General features: G+C 41.5%; 1 protein-coding gene across 1 annotated transcript; it reads left to right on the top strand.

Annotated features, from left to right (window-relative positions):
• On the top strand, positions 1-25134 carry LOC139550117 (very-long-chain enoyl-CoA reductase-like). Its single transcript, XM_071360759.1, has 13 exons — positions 1-204; positions 551-602; positions 1600-1644; positions 11511-11614; positions 13870-13980; positions 14261-14265; positions 14702-14807; positions 18266-18338; positions 18432-18475; positions 18946-19003; positions 19211-19299; positions 22864-22909; positions 23820-25134. Exons 1-13 carry the CDS (start codon positions 49-51, stop codon positions 23945-23947), a joined length of 1017 nt encoding a protein of 338 aa, XP_071216860.1. The 5' UTR covers positions 1-48; the 3' UTR covers positions 23948-25134.
• Positions 25135-25145: the final 11 nt, after the last annotated feature.

The following is a 25145-nucleotide window of genomic DNA, read 5'->3' as shown; positions in this document are numbered from 1 at the left end:
GCAGATAGGGCCTCAAGACCACACACCTGGAAGGTACGCAGTAGAAACATGGATTTAAAAAGCCTATTCGTGGTAGCCCAGTTTATAAAGGCAAGATGTGCCCATGGCATGATGGCAGGAACAGCCAAAAAGGATAAGAATTATATTTTCTATGAGGTGGAGATTCAGGATTCCAAGAAGTTGAAGCTTTGCTACTTGGACAAGGTAAGTAAAAAATATAACAACTTCCCTAGTTTCATTTCATTAGCTGCTAAAGTAAGAACTTCTACTGTAATTCACCTGTTTGGGACAGTAGTATCTGTACCAGACATTTCCCTTATGTCATCACAAGCTGTATTCTGTTATGAGGCAACCTACGGTACTGATTTAGGGCTCTATTTAATCTGGGAATGAAGTCTGCTACATTTCATTCATGCAGTGAAGCTGAACTTCCCGGATGAGGATTCAATAGAGCCCTTCATTTTGTGAAACTGAGGTTTTGGGACAGTAGATACTTTATGTCAACTTGTTTATGTTTATGTTTATGTGTAATAGCTGTGTATTCTGTCAGGTGGAACCTAATGCCACTATTGGAGAGATCAAGTGTCTATTATATAAGATATGTGAGTACCCTCTGTCTAATCTCTGTCTCTGTCGTGTCTCTGCCCTGTCTCTGTCCAATCTCTGTCTCTGTCGTGTCTCTGCCCGGTCTCTGCCCTGTCTCTGTCCGGTCTCTGCCCTGTCTCTGCCCTGTCTCTGTCCTGTCTCTGTCCTGTCTCTGCCCTGTCTCTGTCGTGTCTCTGTCATGTCTCTGCCCTGTCTCTGTCCGGTCTCACCCCGGTCTTTGTCCTGTATTGGTCATGTCTTTGCCCTGTCCGTTCTGTCTCTGCACTGTCTCTGCCCAGTCTCTTTCCTGTCTACGCCCTGTCTCTGTCCGGTCCTGTCTCTGCCCGGTCTCTGCCTGGTCTCTGCCCAGTCTCTGTCTTGTCTCGGTCCTATCCTGTCTCTGTCTTGTCTCTGTATGGTATCTGCCCGGTCTCTGCCCTGTCTCCGTCCTGTCTCTGCCCTGTATCTGCCCTGTCTCTGTCCGGTATCTGTCTCTCTGCTGTCTCTGTCCTGTCTCTCTCTGTCTTGTCTCTCCTGTCTCTGCCCTGTCTCTGTCCTGTATCTGTCTCTCTGCTGTCTCTCTCTGTCTTGTCTCTGGCCTGTCTCTCCTGTCTCTGCTCTGTCTCTGTCCTGTATCTGTCTCTCTGCTGTCTCTGTCCTGTCTCTCTCTGTCTTGTCTCTGGCCTGTCTCCGCCCTGTCTCTGTCCTGTCTTGGCCCAATCTCTGTCTTATATCTGTCCTGTCTCTGTCTTGTTTCTGTCTGTTATAGCAGGTGTGTTACACTCACTATTCCAGCGGATGGCATGAAATATCTTGTTGTATTTCGTCTTTAGCAGTTGGCGATAGATAGATTTCAGGAAATACACTAACATTCAAACTCCGAACTTCAAATTACTTCCTGAATTGACCCCAACCCAACAATGATGTGTTAATAATGTTTCTGAATTGACCCCAACCCTAAGGATCTGTTAATAATGTTTCTGAAGTGACTAAAGTCATTTGTGATGGTTACAGATCCCAAATGGTACCCAGCCAGACAGGCTTTGTCACTTCACCCAGGTACGTCCTCCTCTGAATCCTTAAGCCTTCATCACTGACATACACATTGACATATACAGTGACAGGAGGAAGATTTTAGAAATACAACCGTATATGAAAATCTAACAGTATCAACATTGTCACACGTTTCAACACTAAAAGTAACCTGCAGCTCAACAGTGTACAGTTTGTTTGTCGTCACGTGAATGTTTTCCCATTGGGATGCCTAGCCTGTGCCCAGGGCTGTTGCGGTGACCGTATTACCGCCACACCGACGGTCACGAGTCATGAAAGCAGTCAAATTCCACGTGACATTTTAGTCACGGTAATTTGGCTTCTCCAAGCTCTGATGCTGCTGCTGGTCATTAGTAACCTACCAAACGTGCTAACCGCCTGGTACTCAGCACTCTATTGTCCCTCTAATCACTCTGACATCAATGCAAATGTATTCAAAAATATAATCAAACACTTCATGAGAGCCCACGAGCTCATGTTGAGCAATATTTCTATAGGGTATGAACAATTGCATGAGATAACAGAGTGATGGCCTCTATTAAAAAGAGGAGGATCCCATCAGCTTTCTATAGGCTAGGCCTGCTATATGTATTTCGCAAATGTCCTAATATTAAGCACATTGCTTCTCTTTACAAAAGTAGTACAGCCTACCTGGCTGGCAGGAAAATGACCCCTGGGAAAAATGGTCCTCATTCTCTAATTAAGTGCATTGATGACATGTATTTTTTACCCTGCCCCTGGTGCATGATAAAGGTCCTTTCTAAATCTAAACAAATTTCACACAAACTCAGCAACAACAAAAAAAACGTCCTCTCCCTGTCAACTGTGTTAATTTTCAGCAAACTTAACATGTGTAAATATTTGTATGAACATAACAAGATTCAACAACTGAGACATAAACTGAACAAATTCCACAGACATAACGTGACTAAGAGATGTGACTAACAGAAATTAAATAATGTGTCCCTGAACAAATGGGGGTCAAAATCAAAAGTAACAGTCAGTATCTGGTGTGGCCACCAGCTGCATTAAGTACTGCAGTGCATCTCCTCCTCATGGACTGCACCAGATTTGCTAGTTCTTGCTGTGAGATGTTACCCCACTCTTCCACCAAGGCACCTGCAAGTTCCCGGACATTTCTGGGGGGAATGTCCTCACCCTCCAATCCAACAGGTCCCAGACGTGCTCAATGGGATTGAGATCCGGGCTCTTCGCTGGCCATGGCAGAACACTGACATTCCTGTCTTGCAGGAAATCACACACAGAACGAGCAATATGGATGGTGGCATTGTCATGCTGGAGGGTCATGTCAGGATGAGCCTGCAGGAAGGGTACCACATGAGGGAGGAGGATGTCTTCCCTGTGATGCACAGCGTTGAGATTGCCTGCAATGACAACAAGCTTAGTCCGATGATGCTGTGACACACCGCCCCAGACCATGACGGACCCTCCACCTCCAAACCGATCCCGCTCCAGAGTACAGGCCTCGGTGTAACGCTCATTCCTTCGACGATAAACGCGAATCCGACCATCACCCCTGGTGAGACAAAACCGCGACTCGTCAGTGAAGAGATCCCAGCCCCCGTCCCCGCAGGAGGCCTTTTTGCGTTCTGCTAGGCCGTCATTGTAAATCAGAATTTGTTCTTAACTGGCATGCCTAGTTAAATAAAGGATTAAAATATATATATATAATATAAAGATTCCGCTATGCAAGTAACCATTTCAATAGAATGTCTAATATTATTTAGTGTACAGTACCAGTCAAAAGTTTCAGAACAACTACTCATTCTAGGGTCTTTATTTATGTTTTATGATTTTCTACATTGTGGAATAATAGTGAAGACATCAAAACTATGAAATAACACAGGAAATCATGTAGTAACCCCAAAAAGTGTTTAAACAAAATATTTTTTACATTTGAGATTCTTCAAAATAGCCACCCTTTGCCTTAATGACAGCTTTGCACACAAACAACTCCAAATGAAGCATATAGGAGTTCCTATTTATTAGTTACCCTCTCAACACATATGTGTACTCCTTTTTATTTTATTCATATTTGTTCAATTGTATTCTTCATACTATAACATAATATAAAATAATGCCACAGAATTCTCAGCAAATCTTGTCTGCTAAATGAACTAGTGTGGAGCCCACAGCCATTTGGCATAGCCAGATCAGGACATAACATAAAGACAACTCAGAGTATGTTATTCTGTTCTTCTGAAGTAGACTACATTTTCTTCACATCATGTTTCTTTAGACTTGTCTAAAATAAATAATGGATTTATTGTGAAGGTGTAGGCTATATTACATGGATTTATTAGACTTTTTAAAAATATAGATTCTGGTCTGTATCAGTGGCTTGTAGGCTTGTGTGTGGAAGCCATTAGACGCTAAATGTGTTTACGTTAATTAACGGTCAATTACCGTGAGAGCGACAGTTATCACCGGCTCATGAATGTTTGTGACTCTGCCCTAATCTGTGACCACATTCTCCTTTTCTCACATGACCTCTCATATGACGGACTGGAAGACATAGCTGTAACCTGATGATGTTTTGACACCACCCGAAGAGCCTGGACAGCTGAGAGCTGAACTTTCTCTGACATAACAGATAGTTCTTGTAAGGTTCTGTGCCAAAGCACTAGCTGGCCAACGGCAGGTCACAGAGAGGACTGTAGCTATGAGATATGAGATATGTATGTGTGTGTGTGCATACATTCCTGTCCATCTGATACTCCAGCCAGGCTAAATCAAACACGATGTTGAAAGAAAACAAGTACTATTTGAACCCAGGTCTCTCAGAGGGCCATAGCTTTGATAGATAGAGTAACAGGCCACGGAAGTCAAGCCTGACTACATTTTAGTCATTTAACAACAGGCTTTTAACCAAAGCGTAGGGTCGTGCCTTGTTCAAGAGCACATTGCCAGATTTTTCACCTAGTTGGTTCAGGGAGTCAAACCAGAACCCTTTCAGTTACTGCCACAACACACGTAACCAGTAGGCTACCTGCCACCCCAATCTGGGGAGGTTTAATTAACCGCTGTCGGTTAACACTCTTGGTGTGTGTGTGTGTGTGTGTGTGTGTGTGTGTGTGTGTGTGTGTGTGTGTGTGTGTGTGTGTGTGTGTGTGTGTGTGTGTGTGTGTGTGTGTGTGTGTGTGTACGTGCGTGTGTGTGTGTGTGTATACGTGCGTGTGTACGTGCGTGCGTGTGTGCACAGGAACATCTATGTGTTTATGTCTATGCGTTTAAATCAAAGACATTAAAACCACATGGAGTTGTCAGTATGTTGGCAGCAGCCACTCAATGTTAGTGGTGGCTGTTTAACAGTATGATGGCCTTGAGATAGAAGCTGTTTTTCAGTCTCTCGGTCCCTGCTTTGATGCACCTGTACTGACCTCGCCTTCTGGATGATAGCGGGGTGAACAGGCAGTGGCTCGGGTGGTTCTTGTCCTTGATGATCTTTATGGCCTTCCTGTGACATCGGGTGGTGTAGGTGTCCTGGAGGGCAGGTAGTTTGCCCCCGGTGATGCGTTGTGCAGATCTCACTACCCTCTGGAGAGCCTTCCGGTTATGGGCGGAGCAGTTGCCGTACCAGGCGGTGATACAGCCCGACAGGATGCTCTCGATTGTGCATCTGTAGAAGTTTGTGAGTGTTTTAGGTGACAAGCCAAATTTCTTCAGCCTCCTGAGGTTGAAGAGGCGCTGCTGCGCCTTCTTCACAACGCTGTCTGTGTGGGTGGACCAATTCAGTTTGTCCGTGATGTGTACCCCGAGGAACTTAAAACTTACTAACCTCTCCACTACTGTCCCGTCGATGTGGATAGGAGGGTGCTCCCTCTGCTGTTTCCTGAAGTCCACAATCATCTTCTTTGTTTTGTTGACGTTGAGTGTAAGGTTATTTTCCGGACACCACACTCCGAGGGCCCTCACCTCCTCCCTGTAGGCCGTCTCGTCGTTGTTGGTAATCAAGCCTACCACTGTAGTGTCGTCCGCAAACTTGATGATTGAGTTGGAGGCGTGCATGGCTACGCAGTCGTGGGTGAAGAGGGAGTACAGGAGAGGGCTCAGAACGCACCCTTGTGGGGTCCCAGTGTTGAGGATCAGCGGGGTGGAGATGTTGTTACCTACCTTCACCACCTGGGGGCGGCCCGTCAGGAAGTCCAGTACCCAGTTGCACAGGGCGGGGTCGAGACCCAGGGTCTCGAGCGTGATGATGAGTTTGGAGGGTACTATGGTGGTAAATGCTGAGCTGTAGTCGATGAACAGCATTCTCACATAGGTATTCCTCTTGTCCAGATGTGTTAGGGCAGTGTGCAGTGTGGTTGCGATTGCGTCGTCTGTGGACCTATTGAGGCGGTTAGCAAATTGGAGTGGGTCTAGGGTGTCAGGTAGGGTGGAGGTGATATGGTCCTTGACTAGTCTCTCAAAGCACTTCATGATGACGGAAGTGAGTGCTACGGGGCGGTAGTCGTTTAGCTCATCTACCTTAACTTTCTTGGGAACAGGAACACTGGTGGCCCTCTTGAAGCATGTGGGAACAGCAGACTGAGATAAGGATTGATTGAATATGTCCGTAAACACACCAGCCAGCTGGTCTGCGCATGCTCTGAGGACGTGGCTGGTGATGCCGTCTGGGCCTTCAGCCTTGCGTGGGTTAACATATTTAAATGTTTTGGTAGCGGGCCGTGTCAGTGGCACTGTATTGTCCTCAAAGCGAGCAAAGAAGTTATTTAGTCTGTCTGGGAGCAAGACATCCTGGTCCGCGATGGGGCTGGTTTTCTTTTTGTAATCCGTGATTGACTGTAGACCCTGCCACATACCTCTTGTGTCTGAGCCGTTGAATTGCAACTCTACTTTGTGTCTATACTGAAGCTTAGCTTGTTTGATTGCCTTGTGGAGGGAATAGCTACACTGTTTGTATTCGGTCATGTTTCCGGTCACCTTGCCCTGGTTAAAAGCAGTGGTTCGAGCTTTCAGTTTCGCGCGAATGCTGCCATCAATCCACGGTTTCTGGTTTGGGAATGTTTTAATAGTTGCTGTGGGTACGACATCGCCGATGCACTTTCTAATGAACTCGCTCACCGAATCAGCGTATTCGTCAATGTTGTTGTTGGTCGCAATGCAGAACATATCCCAATCCACGTGATCGAAGCAGTCTTGAAGCGTGGAATCAGATTGGTCGGACCAGCGTTGAACAGACCTGAGCGCGGGAGCTTCTTGTTTTAGTTTCTGTCTGTAGGCTGGAAGCAACAAAATGGAGTCGTGGTCAGCTTTTCCAAAAGGAGGGCGGGGGAGGACCTTATATGCGTCGCGGAAGTTAGAATAACAATGATCCAGGGTTTTACCAGCCCTGGTTGCGCAATCGATATGCTGATAGAATTTAGGGAGTCTTGTTTTCAGATTAGCCTTGTTAAAATCCCCAGCTACAATGAATTCAGCCTCAGGATATGTGGTTTCCTGAAAGTTCGTTCAGGGCCATCGATGTGTCTGCTTGGGGGGGAATATATACGGCTGTGATTATAATCGAAGAGAATTCCCTTGGTAGATAATGCAGTCGACATTTGATTGTAAGGAATTCTAAGTCAGGTGAACAGAATGACTTGAGTTCCTGTATGTTGTTATGATCACACCACGTCTCATTAATCATAAGGCATACACCCCCGCCCTTCTTCTTACCAGAAAGATGCTTGTTTCTGTCCGCGCGATGCGTGAAGAAACCAGCTGGCTGCACCGACTCTGATAGCGTCTCTCGAGTGAGCCATGTTTCCGTGAAGCAAAGAACGTTACAGTCTCTGATGTCTCTCTGGAAGGCAACCCTTGCTCGGATTTCATCAACCTTATTGTCAAGAGACTGGACATTGGCGAGTAGTATGCTAGGGAGTGGTGCGCGATGTGCCCGTCTCCGGAGCCTGACCAGAAGACTGCTTTGTTTGCCCCTTTTACGGCGACGTTGTTTAGGTTCGCCGGCTGGGATCCGATCCATTGTCCTGGGTGGAAGGCAGAACACAGGATCCGCTTCGGGAAAGTCATATTCCTGGTCGTAATGATGGTGAGTTGACGTTGCTCTTATATTCAGTAGTTCCTCCCGACTGTATGTAATGAAACCTGAAACCTAATGAAGATTACCTGGGGTACCAATGTAAGACATAACACGTAAAAAAAACAAATACTGCATAGTTTCCTAGGAATGCGAAGCGAGGTGGCCATCTCTGTCGGCGCCGGAAGTGCGTACGGACGTTAGGCTTTGTTAGGCTGGTGATGGCTCACATCAACACCATCATCCCCGAAACCCTAGACCCACTCCAATTCGCTAACCGCCGCCCCAACAGATTCACAGAGGACGCACTGCCCTTTCCCACCTAGACAAAAGGAACACCTATGTGAGAATGCTGTTCATTGACTACAGGGAGGAGGTCAGAGACCTGGCAGTGTGGTGCCAGGACAACAACCTCTACCTCAACGTGAGCAAGACGAAAGAGATGATTGTGGACTACAAGAAAAGGAGAGCCAAACAGGCCCCCATCCACATCGACAGGCCTGTAGTGGAGCGGGTTGAGAGTTTCAAGTTCCTTGGTGTCCACCTCGCCAACAAACTATCATGGTCCAAACACACCAAGACAGTCGTGAAGAGGGCACACCAACACCTTTTCCCCCTCAGGAGACTGAAAATATTTGGCAAATATACAGCTGCACCATCGAGAGCATCCTGACCGGTTGCATCACCGCCTGGTATGGCAACTGCTTGGCATCCGACCGTAAGGCGCTACAGAGGTCTAGTGTGTACGGTCCAATACATCACTGGGGCCAAGCTTCCTGCCATCCAGGACCTCTATACCAGGCGGTGTCAGAGTAAGGCATAAAAGAATTGTCAAAAACTCCAGTCACCCAAGTCATAGACTGTTCTCTCTGCTACCGCACGGCAAGCGTTACCATAGCTTTTATCATAAAGGTGCTTTTTTACGGTGAAAATTATCGTCCCCAAACTTGAAACTCACGTGCTGCATATGTATGCAAGTTAGGCTCTACACCCGTTGTAAAGCGGATTAATATACTTCATTTTAAGAAGTTATTTGGCCACTTTAGTTGTGATACAAACCGTATCAAAACATATAGGCCTATGAGCTATGTGTGCAATTAGGATTTGAAAAAGTTGCCAAAAAAAGGCATGCGCAGTTTCGTGTCTTACTGCACACAAGCAATAATACTGTATATCATTCACAAATTTGGGCTCCCGAGTGGCGCAGCGGCCTAAGGCACTGCATCTCAGCGCTAGAGGCATGGCTACAGACCCTGGTTTGATCCTGCGCTGTATCACAACCGGGCCGCGTTCCATAGGGTGACACACATTTGGCCCAGCGTTGTTAGGGTTTGGCCGGGGTAGGCGGTGATTGTAAATAAGAATTTGTTCTTTAACTGACTTGCCTAGTAAAATAAAGGTTAAATTAAAATTAATAATAAAAAATACAAAGTGATAATACTGTCACCTACCGTGCTTCTACACCTGCATTGCTTGCTGTTTGGGGTTTTAGGCTGGGTTTCTGTACAGCACTTCGAGATATTAGCTGATGTACGAAGGGCTATATAAAATAAACTTGATTTGATTTGATTTATCTCACTATTATTGTTTTAATCTTGTCTTTACTAAATAATATACATGCGAAATTTGTTTGATTTAAAATTGACCATTGTCATTCACCTGTCCAGAAACAGGGGCAGGGAAGAAAAAAATGTAATCTATGCACTTAACTAGCGAATGGAGGATGCTTTTGCCATGGGTCATTTTCATGCCAGCCAGGTAGGCTATACTCCTCTTGTAAAGAGAAGCAATGTGTTTAATAGTAGGGAAATTGAGAAATAAATATAGTAGGCCCAGCCTATATAAAGCTGATGGGAGCCTCCTCTTTTTATTAGAGGCCATCACTCTGTTTTCTCACCCAATTGCATAGCCTATAGAAATGTTGCGGAACATGAGCTCATGAAGTGTTTGATTCGTTGTTTTTTTATACATTTGCATTGATTGTCAGAGTGATTAGAGAAACAATAGAGTGCTGAGTACCAGGCAGTTAGCAAGTTTGGTAGGCTACTAACAACCATCAGCAGCATCAGAGCTTGGAGAAGCCTAATTACCGTGAATAATTTAATTTATCTCCATCCGGCACAGCCAGAAGAGGACTGGCCATCCCTCATAGCCTGGTTCCTCTCTAGGTTTCTTCCTAGGTTTTGGCCTTTCTATACAAATACATTTGATTTGAATAAATAGTCACATGGAATTTGACTGCCAACATGACTCGTGACCACCAGTGTGGCGGTAACATGGTCACCGTAACAACCCTAGGCATAAGCAGCACAAGTCCACGGCTCCATCCTGCCTGGTGTCAACAGTACAGGCTGGTGACGGTGGTGTACTGGTGTGGGGAATGTTTTCCTGGCACACTTTAAAGTAGGTCCCTTGATACCAATTGAGCAATGATTGAATGCCATTCCCCGAAGAATTAAGGCTGTTCTGGAGGCAAAAGATCCCGACCTAGTGCTAGATGGGTGTACCTAATAAACTGGCCACTAAGTGTGTGACATATATGGACATACATAAGTAATACATGTATTTAGATATATTTAAAAAATGTATTAGTACTTATGTATTTGAAATATATATGTCAATATGTTAGTCTTCGGTGTAGTTAGAACCTTCGTAAGAGCATCGTTAAATCTCAGAGCTGTTTCCCCAAAACCATCGTTATTAATTAACGTTGCACTTGAAAACGGTTTGTAATCTGACACCTGTCTCAGACCACGGGTAGAAACAACTACTCAAAGTGTGTCGTTCAATATTAGAATCACATGGTTTTATCCCTCTCTCTGTTGACCACCGATAACAAAGTTGACTACAAATACAAAGTTGTCAATGTCTTCGCAATTGATAGAAATAATCAAAGTATAAAAAAGGCAAATTTCAACCATATTGAAATACATTTTATGTTCAATCAATTGAGTTATATTTTGCTACTTGTAGGCTCCTGTCAGTCATATGTCTTAACATATTTCATGATGTGTAGCCTAACATGCGCGCAATGTGCCAATGTGCCATTTGTATTGGGTAGGCTAAGCGAATAAACCGCCTCAACATTTGCAGCCGGTAGGAAATAATATCCCTCTACATGCTGATCAGCCATCAGTTTTGTGAATTAAATATAATGTCTAGGTAATATTTGAATGGATAAAGCTGATCCGAGAGCAGCGCTCCGTTTCTTTCGTTCCCGTCAGTATTGACACATATGCCAACCATGCACTTAGCGTCCGTTCTCTCTGCGTGGTGTTTTGGGAAACTGGTGTTAAATCTTTGACGGTTGTAGGAAAGACGCATTATTAAAACACTCAGGTAAGTGTAACATGAGTTTCCCAAAACAACACGCAGACAGAGAGAACGGATGCGAAGTGCATCGTCTTTCCTTCGTGTTTTAACGACGCATTTGACCTAAATTCCATCGGAATTGGGAAACCAGGCTCGGGGATTTTGGCACCGCTAGGTTGCTATGCAGTAGTCGACCAGCATAGCTTATGACTTCACTGCTCCAGACTGGACACTGTGGGGGCCTGGTTTGAATGTCCTAATGTCTTCACTGTCTATTCAGAACATCAACACGATTCACCACTATCCCTTATGTATACATCTCTTAGAATAAACAGTTAGGGCCCGTTTCCCAGACACTAAGCCTAGTCCTGGACTGAAAAGCAAGCTCAATGGAGATTCTCTGTTGAAAGTACCTTTTAGTACAGGACTATGTTTTAATCTGTGACCAGGAAACGACTGTTAAATAAATCATCTTGTTATACAGAACTGTAACCATGACAACACTACATTTTGTCAGATGGGGAGTCCCTGAAGGATGATGAAGTATTGGAGAATCTACCGGTGGGAACCACGGTAACAATGTTCTTCCACGACCTGGGACCGCAGCTGGGGTGGACCATGGTGAGAACATAAGGTTTCTGGGATATTGGACACGGTGTTGTTCCCCACTGTACTGTTTTTTTGGGGAACAGCAAACAGTGAGCGGACATATTGCCTATCAGTGTCCCATGTCTTGTCCTGTACAGGTATTTCTGGTGGAGTGCATGTGACCTCTCTTCTCCTGTACAGGTGTATCTGTCCTCTCTTCTCCTGTACAGGTGTATCTGACCTCTCTTCTCCTGTACAGGTGTTTCTGTCCTCTCTTCTCCTGTACAGGTGTATCTGTCCTCACTTCTCCTGTACAGGTGTATCTGACCTCTCTTCTCCTGTACAGGTGTTTCTGTCCTCTCTTCTCCTGTACAGGTGTATCTGTCCTCTCTTCTCCTGTACAGGTGTATCTGTCCTCTCTTCTCCTGTACAGGTGTATCTGTCCTCTCTTCTCCTGTACAGGTGTATCTGTCCTCTCTTCTCCTGTACAGGTGTATCTGTCCTCTCTTCTCCTGTACAGGTGTATCTGTCCTCTCTTCTCCTGTACAGGTGTATCTGTCCTCTCTTCTCCTGTACAGGTGTATCTGACCTCTCTTCTCCTGTACAGGTGTATCTGACCTCTCTTCTCCTGTACAGGTGTATCTGACCTCTCTTCTCCTGTACAGGTGTATCTGACCTCTCTTCTCCTGTACAGGTGTGTCTGTCCTCTCTTCTCCTGTACAGGTGTATCTGACCTCTCTTCTCCTGTACAGGTGTATCTGACCTCTCTTCTCCTGTACAGGTGTATCTGTCCTCTCTTCTCCTGTACAGGTGTATCTGACCTCTCTTCTCCTGTACAGGTGTATCTGTCCTCTCTTCTCCTGTACAGGTGTATCTGACCTCTCTTCTCCTGTACAGGTGTATCTGTCCTCTCTTCTCCTGTACAGGTGTATCTGACCTCTCTTCTCCTGTACAGGTGTATCTGTCCTCTCTTCTCATGTACAGGTGTATCTGACCTCTCTTCTCCTGTACAGGTGTATCTGTCCTCTCTTCTCCTGTACAGGTGTATCTGACCTCTCTTCTCCTGTACAGGTGTATCTGTCCTCTCTTCTCCTGTACAGGTGTATCTGTCCTCTCTTCTCCTGTACAGGTGTTTCTGACCTCTCTTCTCCTGTACAGGTGTATCTGTCCTCTCTTCTCCTGTACAGGTGTATCTGTCCTCTCTTCTCCTGTACAGGTGTATCTGTCCTCTCTTCTCCTGTACAGGTGTATCTGTCCTCTCTTCTCCTGTACAGGTGTATCTGACCTCTCTTCTCCTGTACAGGTGTATCTGTCCTCTCTTCTCCTGTACAGGTGTATGTGTCCTCTCTTGTCCTGTACAGGTATTTCTGGTGGAGTGCATGTGACCTCTCTTCTCCTGTACAGGTGTATCTGTCCTCTCTTCTCCTGTACAGGTGTATCTGTCCTCTCTTCTCCTGTACAGGTGTTTCTGACCTCTCTTCTCCTGTACAGGTGTATCTGTCCTCTCTTCTCCTGTACAGGTGTATCTGTCCTCTCTTCTCCTGTACATGTGTATCTGTCCTCTCTTCTCCTGTACAGGTGTATCTGACCTCTCTTCTCCTGTACAGGTGTATGTGTCCTCTCTTGTCCTGTACAGGTATTTCTGGTGGAGTGCATGTGACCTCTCTTCTCCTGTACAGGTGTATCTGTCCTCTCTTCTCCTGTACAGGTGTTTCTGACCTCTCTTCTCCTGTACAGGTGTATCTGACCTCTCTTCTCCTGTACAGGTGTATCTGTCCTCTCTTCTCCTGTACAGGTGTATCTGACCTCTCTTCTCCTGTACAGGTGTATCTGTCCTCTCTTCTCCTGTACAGGTGTATCTGTCCTCTCTTCTCCTGTACAGGTGTATCTGACCTCTCTTCTCCTGTACAGGTGTATCTGACCTCTCTTCTCCTGTACAGGTGTATCTGACCTCTCTTCTCCTGTACAGGTGTATCTGTCCTCTCTTCTCCTGTACAGGTGTATCTGACCTCACACCTGTACAGGAGAAGAATCTGACCTCTCTTCTCCTGTACAGGTGTATCTGTCCTCTCTTCTCCTGTACAGGTGTATCTGTCCTCTCTTCTCCTGTACAGGTGTATCTGACCTCTCTTCTCCTGTACAGGTGTATCTGACCTCTCTTCTCCTGTACAGGTGTATCTGACCTCTCTTCTCCTGTACAGGTGTATCTGTCCTCTCTTCTCCTGTACAGGTGTATCTGACCTCACACCTGTACAGGAGAAGAATCTGACCTCTCTTCTCCTGTACAGGTGTTTCTGTCAGAGTGCATCGGACCTCTCTTCATCTACCTTTTTTTCTTCCTCCATCTCCTCAACGTCTACGAGCAGATCGATGACTATACCTCCAGTCCCTGCTCAGTGGTCACATACGTATATAGTAGCAAATTCCGAGGGTAGCCCCGACTGATACAGCGGCTTCCTTCGGGAGAGTGTGTCCTCACGTTTCTCTATACCAAGTCGCTCACATGTACACTCTTCTCGGATGGCCTCAAAGGTGCCATCACACTTCTGACACCAATGTAGCTATATTTGGGGGTAGCCCCGACCGGGACTAGAACCCGGATCCAGCGACTGTCAAACCAACACCTTATCTTTTATGCCAAGAGATCTGAACTTCTTGACGAGGTCGCTAGGTATTGAGTTAAGGTCGCTACAGTAGTCTAGAATGTCTGTGTCGTTGCTGTGAAAGAGAACATGTTCTCAGTCAATTCACCTAGGGTCAAAAGGTCAACTACGAAATAACGATAGCTACTCTGTCCTGTAGCCCTTCTCTACCCCCTCTCTACCCCCTTCTCTACCCCCACTCTACCTCCTTCTCCACCCCTTCTCCACCCCCACTCTACCCCTTCTCTACCCCCACTCTACCCCCACTCTTGTCCTCTTTACTACTACCACTACCTTCTCCACCCCCACTCTACCCCCTTCTCTACCCCCACTCTACCCCTTCTCTACCCCCACTCTACCCCCTTCTCTACCCCCACTCTACCCCCTTCTCTACCCCCACTCTACCCCTTCTCCACCCCCACTCTACCCTTTCTCTACCCCCACTCTACCCCCACTCTTGTCCTCTCTGCTGCTGTAGGCTGGCGTGTGTGTGTCACTGTTTCCACTACTTCAGAAGGTTGTTGGAGACCATCTTCATCCACCGTTTCTCTGATGGCACCTTGCCGCTACAAACCATCATGAGGGTAAGTTCCACGCTGGTGCATCGCCTGAAACATCTGGGAATTCACTAGTGTTCACGTGTAGCTGTTCAGATCGGTCAATGATCAAAGGTTAATTATAAGATCGTTTTCTCAGTGACTTACCTGCCTAAATAGAGGTTAAAACACTTGTGAATGTTCATCTCTTAAAAAACTGAGTTAAAACTTAGTCAGGCTAAATAATCTGATGGATAGATGCTGGCGTTGGGCAATTGTTATTAGGTGGTGATCTTCCCACCTTGTATTACTATGCTGTTATATCCCACCCTGTATTGAAACATCTGGTGTCTGGCAGGCCTCTGGTGTTGAGATGTCATGGGATGGAGGGATACTATGCTGTTATATTCTATACGATGCTATTCTATACTATTCTGTTATATACTATACTATTATTTTATATTTTATACTATACTATAATATTCTATTCTATTCCATTATATACTATACTATTATATTATATTCTATACTATACCATTATATACTATGCTATTACATTCCATACTATTCTATGATATACTATACTGTTCTATTATATACTATATTATTATATAATATAATATACGTTTCTATACGATACTATTTTATACTATTAGATTCTATACTATAATAGTATATACTATACTATACGTCACTGTTCTATTATGTACTATACTATTATATACTATTATATTCTATACTATACTATTCTATTATATACTATACTGTTCTATTATATACTATAGTATTATATAATATACTATACTATTCTATACGATGCTATTCTATGCTGTTATGTTATATTTAATATTATGCTATTATATACTGTACTATTATATAATATACTATTCTGTTCTAATATATAGTACTATATACTATTATATTCTATACTATACTATTGTATTCTATTCTACACAATACTATACTATTCTATACTATTCTATCATATACTATACTGTTATTTTATATGCTATACTATACTGTACTATTATATTATATACTATTCTATTATGTACTATACTATTCTATACTATACTAAACTCTTCTATTATATACTACACCATTAAATACTATATTATTCTATACTATACTATTATTTTATATTATATACTATACTATTATTTTCTATTATATACTATACTATTCTATACTATACTATTATATTCTATTATATACTAGGATATTGTATACTATACTGTTCTACTCTCAGAGCTGCCTGTAACTCTGGGGGTTTTCTGCTTGGCTAGCCTACTACATCAACCACCCTCTCTGCATTATACTATTATATACTATACTATTATATGCTATACTATTATATACTATACTATTATATTCTACACTATTATATACTATACTATTATATTCTACACTATTATATACTATACTATTATATTCTACACTATTCTCTACTATACTATATTCTTATATTCTATACTATTCTATTCTATGCTATACTATTCTATTATACTATTATTTTCTACTATGTACTATGTTATACTATTCTATCCCATTATATACTATACTATGCTATTATATACTATACTAGTATGTACTATACTATACGATTATATACTATTCTATACTGAACTATTCTATTAAATACTATACTATGCTATGCTATAGTATTCTATACTATACTATTCTATTATATACTATACTTTTCTATTATATTATATACTATACCATTATATACTATTCTATTATATACTATTCTATTCTATACTATTCTATTCCATGCTATACTATTATATACTATTCTATACTATGCTAAACTATTCTATTATATACTATACTATTATATACTATAGTGTTCTATACTATACTATTCTATTATGTACTATACTTTTCTATTCTATTATATACTATACTATTATATACCATTCTATTATATAATATTCTATTCTATACTATACTGTTCCATTGTATACTATACTTTAATAGTATATTCTATACTGTTCTATACTATACTATTATATTATACTATATACAATTGTATACTATTATATACTATACTATTCTATACGATTTTATTCCATGATATACTATACTATTCTATTATATACTATTATTTACTATACTATACTGTACTCGTATATACTATTCTATACTGTACTTTTCTATTCTATTATATATTCTACTATGATATACTATTATATAATGTACTTTTCTATTCTATACTATACTTTTGTATTCTATTATATTCTCTACTATTATATACTGTTCTATTCTATACTATTCTATTATATACTATGCTATTATATTATATACTATTCTATTCCATACTATTCTATTATATTCTATACTATGTTCTTCTATTATATACTATTCTATTATATTATATACTATATTTTATATTCTATTCTATACTATTCTATTCTATTATATACTATACTATTTTATTATATTACATACTATTCTGTTATATATTATACTTTAATATTATATTCTATACTAGTCTATATTATTCTATTATATACCATAGTATGCTATACTATTATATACTATACTATTAAATACTGTTATATTCTATACATACTGTTATACACTACACTATACTATTCTATTATATACTATACTATTATATACAATACTATTCTATTCTTTACTATTGTCACGATCGTCTTGCTGAGAGAGAGTGGACCAAGGCGCAGCGTGTGCAAAATACATTCTCTTTTATTTGAGAAGGGAAAAACACGCAACGAACACTTTAACAAACTGAAACAAAACAACAAACGATCGTGAAGCTATAGACGTAAGTGCACACACAAGCTACAAACGTACAACATAGACAATTACCCACATTAACCTAATGCCTATGGCTGTCTTAAATATGGCTCACAATCAGAGACAATTAATGACATCTGTCTCTGATTGAGAACCATTCAGGCAACCATAGACACAGCTAGACACCTATACTAAACATAAACCCATCTACTCTACTTAACCCCCTAAACCATACAACCACCCTAGACAATACAAAAACACATACATTCCCCATGTCACACCCTGACCTAACTAAAATAATAAAGAAAACAAAGAATACTAAGGCCAGGGCGTGACAACTATACTGTTATATACTATACTATTCTATACTATACTATTAAATACTATACTGTTGCATGCTATACTGTTCTAATATATACTATACAATACTATTATATTATATACTATAGTATTATATACTATACTATTCTACTCTATACTGTTATATACTATTCTATTCTATTATATACCATACTAGTCTATACTATTCTATTCTATACAATAATTTTCTATTATATACCATACTAGTCTATACTATTATTTTCTATTATATACTATACTATTCTATACTATACTATAATATACTATACTATTATATACTATGCTATTGTATACTATACTATTCTATTCTATTATATACTATACTATAATATACTATACTATTATATACTATGCTATTGTATACTATACTGTTCTACTCTCAGAACTGCCTGTACTACTGGGGGTTTTCTGCTTGGCTAGCCTACTACATCAACCACCCCCTCTACACTCCACCATGTGAGTAGCACTCTCAACCAACACATGAATGGATGACAACTCTCACTGTTGATAGATGATTCTGTTGTTTAAGGAGCTGTATGTGTCTTACAGCGTATGGGAATCTCCAAGTCTACTCTTCGTTGGTGGTGTTTATGGTATGTAGCCTAACGTTATATCTCTCAGCCTCGTTGTGTAGCCTAACGTTATATCTCTCAGCCTCGTTGTGTAGCCTAACGTTATATCTCTCAGCCTCGTTGTGTAGCCTAACGTTATATCTCTCAGCCTCGTTGTGTAGCCTAACGTTATATCTCTCAGCCTCGTTGTGTTTTCATTGAGTTCAGAACAACGGAGGAAAACATTCTTCGTCATCGTCTGTCTTCAGAAATGGCTTCTTTCCCAAAAAGGTCTTTCTCGCTTTATTTTTTCTCTTTCTTTTAACCTTTCTGTCTCTCTCTCTCTCTCTTTCTTTCTGTCTTTCTTTCTGTCTTCCTGTCTGTCTCTTTTTCTTTATTTCTGTCTTTCTCTCTCTCTGTCGCTCTCTCTCTTTCTTTCGTTATTTCTGTCTGTCTATTTTTATTTCTGTCTTTCTCTCTGTCTTTCTTTCTGTCTTTCTTTGTACTCCCAGCTCTGTGAAGCTGGAAACTTCTCAATTCATTTGGCTCTCAATCACTTGGGCTGTAATGGTGAGTTGCTTTCCAGCATTTCTGAAGGTGTTGTATTAATGGCATATTCTAGAACAATGTCATAGCCAAGATAGGGAGCAAGTTCCACAAATATTTCTCATAAATTTGCTAGTTGAGTCAGCAACATCTGTGTGGTAGTTTGCCAGCTGAGAAGATATTTCCATGGTGATACCCACCTTCTCACAGTTGTGTCCTGCTGTCTACCAGGTCTGAGGCCCAAACGGATCCCTTACCCCACCAGGAACCCCTTCACGTGGCTCTTCTTCTTCGTGTCATGTCCCAACTACACCTATGAGGTGGGTCAAACTCATAGAGATAGACTCTGGTGCCCAATAGCTTGTTTTAGCCTGGGCAGCGCCATTGAGGACTTTCACAATTTTATAAGTAGTCAACTGGGTGGGAACTTCCTATGGGTTAAGGAAGGATCCCATAATTCCATGCAGGTCATCAGGAGGGATCATCCAATGAATTATACGTGAGTAAGTAAACATGCCATAACTGCAGGTGGCAGCAAATCACCAACCTTGGCTTTATACCTGTTCAAACAACACCCTCTAGATGGCAGTATGCACCCTTTCAGTTTGTTTACCAACTCATAGAAGTAACAGAATAAGAAAATGGACTACTTCAAAAATGGAGAGGGCCTCAATGGCCCGTGCTCTCAGAAGCTACTTTAATACAGTCTTGTATGTTTACATTTAAGTATGGGTGGCCCCAGCGGGAATCGAACCCACGACCTTTAGTGTTGCAAGCTCTGTGCTCTATTGACTTAGTCACACAGGACAGTCTAGACTTGAGTCGCTGACCATGGGGTCATATGCTTGTATGGTGTACACCTTCAATTAATATATATATATAATATTTGTCTATGATACACAGTACCAGTCAAACGTTTAAACACACATACTAATTTCAGGGTTTTTCTTTATTTGTACTATTTTCTACATTGTAGTATAATAGTGAAGACATCAAAACTATGAAATAACACATGCGGAATCATGTAGTAACCAAAAATTATATATATATATTTTATATTTGAGATTCTTGAAAGTAGCCACCCTTTGCCTTGATGACAACATTGCACACTCTTGGCATTCTCTCAACCAGCTTCATGAGGAATGCTTTTCCAACAGTATTGAAGGAGTTCCCACATATGCTGAGCACTTGTTGGCTGCATTTGCTTCACTCTGCGGGCCAATTAATCTCAAACCATCGCAATTGGGTTGAGGTCAGGTGATTATGGAGGCCAGGTCATCTGATTTCAGCACTCCATCACTCTCCTTGTTAAAATAGCCCTTACACAGCCTGGAGGTGTGTTGGGTCATTGTCCTGTTGAAAAACAAATGATAGTCCCACTAAGCACAAACCAGATGGGATGGCGTATCACTGCAGAATGCTGTGGTAGCCATGCTCATTAAGTCTGTCTTGAATTCTAAATAAATCACTGACAGTGTCACCAGCAAAGCACCCCCACACCATCACACCTCCTCCTCCATGCTTCACGGTGGGAACCACACATACAGAGATCATCAGTTCACCAACTCTGCGTCTCACAAAGACACAGCGGTTGGAACCAAAAATCTCAAATTTGGACTGATCCGACCAAAGGACAGATTTCCACCGGTCTAATGTCCATTGCTCATGTTTCTTGGACCAAGCAAGTCTCTTCTTATTATTGGTGTCCTTTAGTAGTGTTTTCTTTGCAGCAATTCGACCATGAAGGCCTGATTCACGCAGTCTCCTCTGAATAGTTGATGTTGAGATGTGTCTGTTACTTGTAACTCTGTGAAGCATTTATTTGGGCTGCAATTTCTGAGGCTTGTAAAGTCTAATGAACTTATCCTCTGCAGCAGAGGTAACTCTGGGTCTTCCTTTCTTGTGGCGGTCCTCATGAGAGACAGTTTCATCATAGCACTTGATGATGTATGCAACAGTACTTTAAGAAAAGTTCTTGACATTTTCCGGATTGACTGACCTTCATGTCTTAAAGTAATGATGGACTGTCGTTTCTCTTTGCTTATTTGAGCTGTTCTTGTCATAATATGGACTTGGTCTTTTACCAAATAGGGCTATCTTCTGTATACCACCCAGGACAACTGATCAGCTCTAACACATTAAAACTTTTTAGGGATAGGGGGCAGAATTTTCACTTTGGATGAATTGCGTGCCCATAGTGAACTGCCTCCTACTCTGTCACAGATGCTAATATATGCATATGCATAATTACTATCATTTATTGGATAGAAAACACTCTGAAGTTTCTAAAACTGTTTGAATGATGTCTGTGAGTATAACAGAACTCATATGGCAGGCAAAAACGTGAGAAAAAATCCAAACAGGAAGTGGGAATTCTGAGGCTGGTCGATTTTCAACTCATCGCCTATTGAAATCCCAGTGGGATATGGATCTGTTTGCACTTCCTACGGCTTCCACTAGATGGCAACAGTCTGTAGAACGTTGAATGAAGCTTCTACTGTGATGTTGAGCCGGATGGGAGCTGTTTGAGTCAGTGGTCTGGCAGAGAGCCAGGTCCTGGTCATGCGCATTCCACATGATATCGCCTTGCGTTCCATTACTTCTATCGACACAAAGGAATTCTCCGGTTGGAACGTTATTGAATATTTATGATAACAACATCCTAAAGATTGATTCTATACTTAGTTGGACAAGTTTATTCAAAGTTTATTTTAAGTTTTCGTCCGAAGTTCGCCTGGACCTGCACGAGCGTTTGGATATGTGTACTAAACGCGCTAACAAAAGTAGCTACTTGGACATAAATAATGGACATTATCGAACAAAACAACAATTTATTGTGGAACTAGTGCATTCTGATGAAGATCATCAAAGGTAAGGGAATATTTATAATGTAATTTTGTATTTCTGTTGACTCCAACATGGCGGAGAAATGTTGTTTCTATCTGAGCGCCGTCTCAGATTATTGCATGGTTTGCTTTTTCCGTAAAGTTTTTTTGAAATCTGACACAGCGTTTGCATTAAGAACAAGTGTATCTTTAATTCTATGTAAAACATGTATCTTTCATCAAAGTTTATGATGAGTATTTCTGTTATTTGATATGGCTCTCTGCAATTTCTCTGGATATTTTGGAGGCATTTCTGAACACGGCGCAAATGTAAACTGAGATTATTTGATATAAATATGCACATTATCGAACAAAACATACATGTATTGTGTAACATGATGTCATATGAGTGTCATCTGATGAAGATCATCAAAGGTTAGTGATTCATTTTATCTCTATTTGTGCTTTTTGTGACTCCTATCTTTGGCTGGGAAAATGGCTGTGTTTTTTGGACTTGGCGGTGATCTAACATAATCATATGTTGTGTTTTCGCTGTAAAGCATTTTTTAAATCGGACAAGATGGGTAGATTAACAATATGTGTATCTTTAATTTGCTGTATTGGACTTGTTAATGTGTGAAAGTTACATATTTCTGAAAAAATATTTTTCAATTTCCCGCGCTGCCTTTTCAGCGGAATGTTGTCGAGGGGTTCCGCTAGCGGAACGTGTGTCCTAGAAAGGTTATTAAGAAGGAAAGAAATTCCACAATGCATTCCAGGTGACTACCTCATGAAGCTGGTTGAGAGAATGCCAAGAGTGTGCAAAGCTGTCATCAAGGCAAAGAGTGGCTACTTTGAAGAATCTGAAATATAAAATATATTTGGATTTGTTTAACCCTTTTTTAGGTTACTACATGATTCCAAATGTGTTATTTCATAGTTTTGATGTCTTCACTATTATTCTACAATGTAGAAAATAGTCAAAATAAAGAAAAACCCTTGAATGAGTAGGTGTGTCCCAAACTTTTGACTGATACTGTATATGTTTTGATTCGTCAGGTGGGGACGTGGTTGAGTTTCTCCATCATGACACAGTGTGTTCCAGGTAAACCTACACATCTTTCACCGTCTCACGTGCACCGTACTGTACTTAGGTAGTAAATGTTAGAAGCTGCTTATGTATTTACAAACACGTATTTTCATAATAGTAAGGCCTAGCCCATCTGTTAACAGCCCATCTATCTACCTACCTCATCCCCATACTGTATTTATTTATTTATCTTGCTCCTTTGTACCCCAGTATCTCTACTTGCACATTCATCTTCTGCACATCTATCACTCCAGTGTTTAATTGCTATATTCTAATTACTTCGCCACCATGGCCTATTTATTGCCTTAACTTACCTCATTTGCACACACTGTATATAGACTTTTTGTTTTCTTTTGTTCTACTGTATTATTGACTGTATGTTTTGTTTATTCCATGTGTAACTCTGTGTTGTTGTACGTGTCGAATCGCTTTGCTTTATCTTGGCCAGGTCGCAGTTGCAAATGAGCACTTGTTCTCACTTGTTCGCCCACCTGGTTAAATAAAGGTGAAATAAAGTACAATTCAATCAGATCAAGCGTTAACCGGTGATAGCCGACACCTGCAACGATGTTTTAACGGGAGGTATAACTGCGTTTGAGATGTCAAATCGGAGAAAAACTGCTCTTCAAATCAAATTAAACTTTATTGGACGATGTGATCATTGTCACGAAGCCCCGTCCGTCCCACTCACTTAAGAAGTTCAGAATGAGAAAATTTATAGAAATATAGCCACTGGTGGGAGAGATTGTCATACCAGTTATGTTGTATTCTGTTAATAAAGGCTATGCTTGTACACAGCCAGTTCTGCAGTCTTGATAAAGTGTGATACTAAAGAGACAATTCCATTCCTTTGTTCAGTTAGTCACCAATTTCGTGACTCTACTAACTAACTAACTAACTGTTGTGTCTCTCTCTCTTTCCACAGTGGCTCTGTTCACGTTGCTGGGCTTCATCCAGATGACCATCTGGGCACGGGGAAAACATACGATGTACACCAGAGAGTTTACAGACTACCCTGAGCTAAGATCAGCTATCATCCCTTTGTTCCTTTGAGCCAGCCAGGGTTGACAACAATAATCCTTAATTATACCCCTGTTCCCTATAAGGGTTGCAAATTCGGATTACTGTCACCAAATTCCCCAGTTTTTTCCAGAAATCGCAGTTGTAAATTCCATGGAATCAGAAGGGAATAAGTAAGGAAATCTGGAACAGAGAGTGGAGACAGGTGGTAATTAAGGAAATCTGGAATCGTCCAACCAGGATTTCTGGAACAACTGGGAATTTTGGGTAAATTATCAACATTTTGCGCTTCCCTATACTTTTGTGCCAGAGTCACATAGGCCTCTTGCCAAACGTAGTGTACTACATAGGGAATAGGATGCTATTTTAGACAGACCCATTGCACACTCTACTACAGTTAGAGAAAGCAGTGTAGTGGACACTGTGGTAATAGTGCACCTGTATGGGATATGATGTGGATCTGGCCAAAAGAAGTGACACTATATAGGGAACAACAGATACCCAGTCAACAAGCGAGCTGTATATAAATGAACTTTGTGACAGCCTCTCAGTCAGAATAGGGTTACAAGGCCTCCCTCAGGCCTGTGACTTAACGTCATCACTCAACTCTACACTAAAAGTGTACATTTGTAGCAAGGTTATTGGTTTTACACAGATACTGGTTTAAAGTTAGGATGAATATACTGCAAAGTGTGGGATGAATACAATAGATTGGTTTGATTCCATGTAGTCGTAGAGAATTGATCGTTTTTTAATTTTTTATTCACCATAATCATTGTTGCTGCACAGTTCATGTGGGTGACAATGTGTATACTTTATAGTAGTGGTCTTGAACCTAGTGCACTTGAAGTCTAGTGCACTTGAAGTCTAGTGCACTTGAAGTCTAGTGCACTTGTTCCCCTGTTGAAGGATGAATGGCCCTGTTCAGTCAAAACAGATGTCAAGTAACCATAATATTTAACTTGTGTGATATTAATAGTATTTTATCTTATTTGTTTATGTTGTTAGTTACACAGTGGGACTGTTTTATTTTTTTCACAGTAACGTTGTGATATTAATTAACCCATTTGGATTTAACAGGGTCAGTGTTTTGCTGTTAAAGCATGGCATCAGTTGATACACATATCTATTCTCATACATAATACTAGCTATGACAGGGATGGGCAGCTGGCAACAGAGGGGCCCCTTTTGAAGGCCCTCGCTGGATGGGGTGGGGGGGGGGGGGGGGTGT

Source organism: Salvelinus alpinus, chromosome 23, assembly GCF_045679555.1.
Source record: "Salvelinus alpinus chromosome 23, SLU_Salpinus.1, whole genome shotgun sequence".
Taxonomy (NCBI): Eukaryota; Metazoa; Chordata; class Actinopteri; order Salmoniformes; family Salmonidae; genus Salvelinus; species Salvelinus alpinus.
The sequence above is the reverse complement of the archived record's forward strand: the minus strand, read 5'-3'. Positions and strand labels throughout refer to the sequence as shown.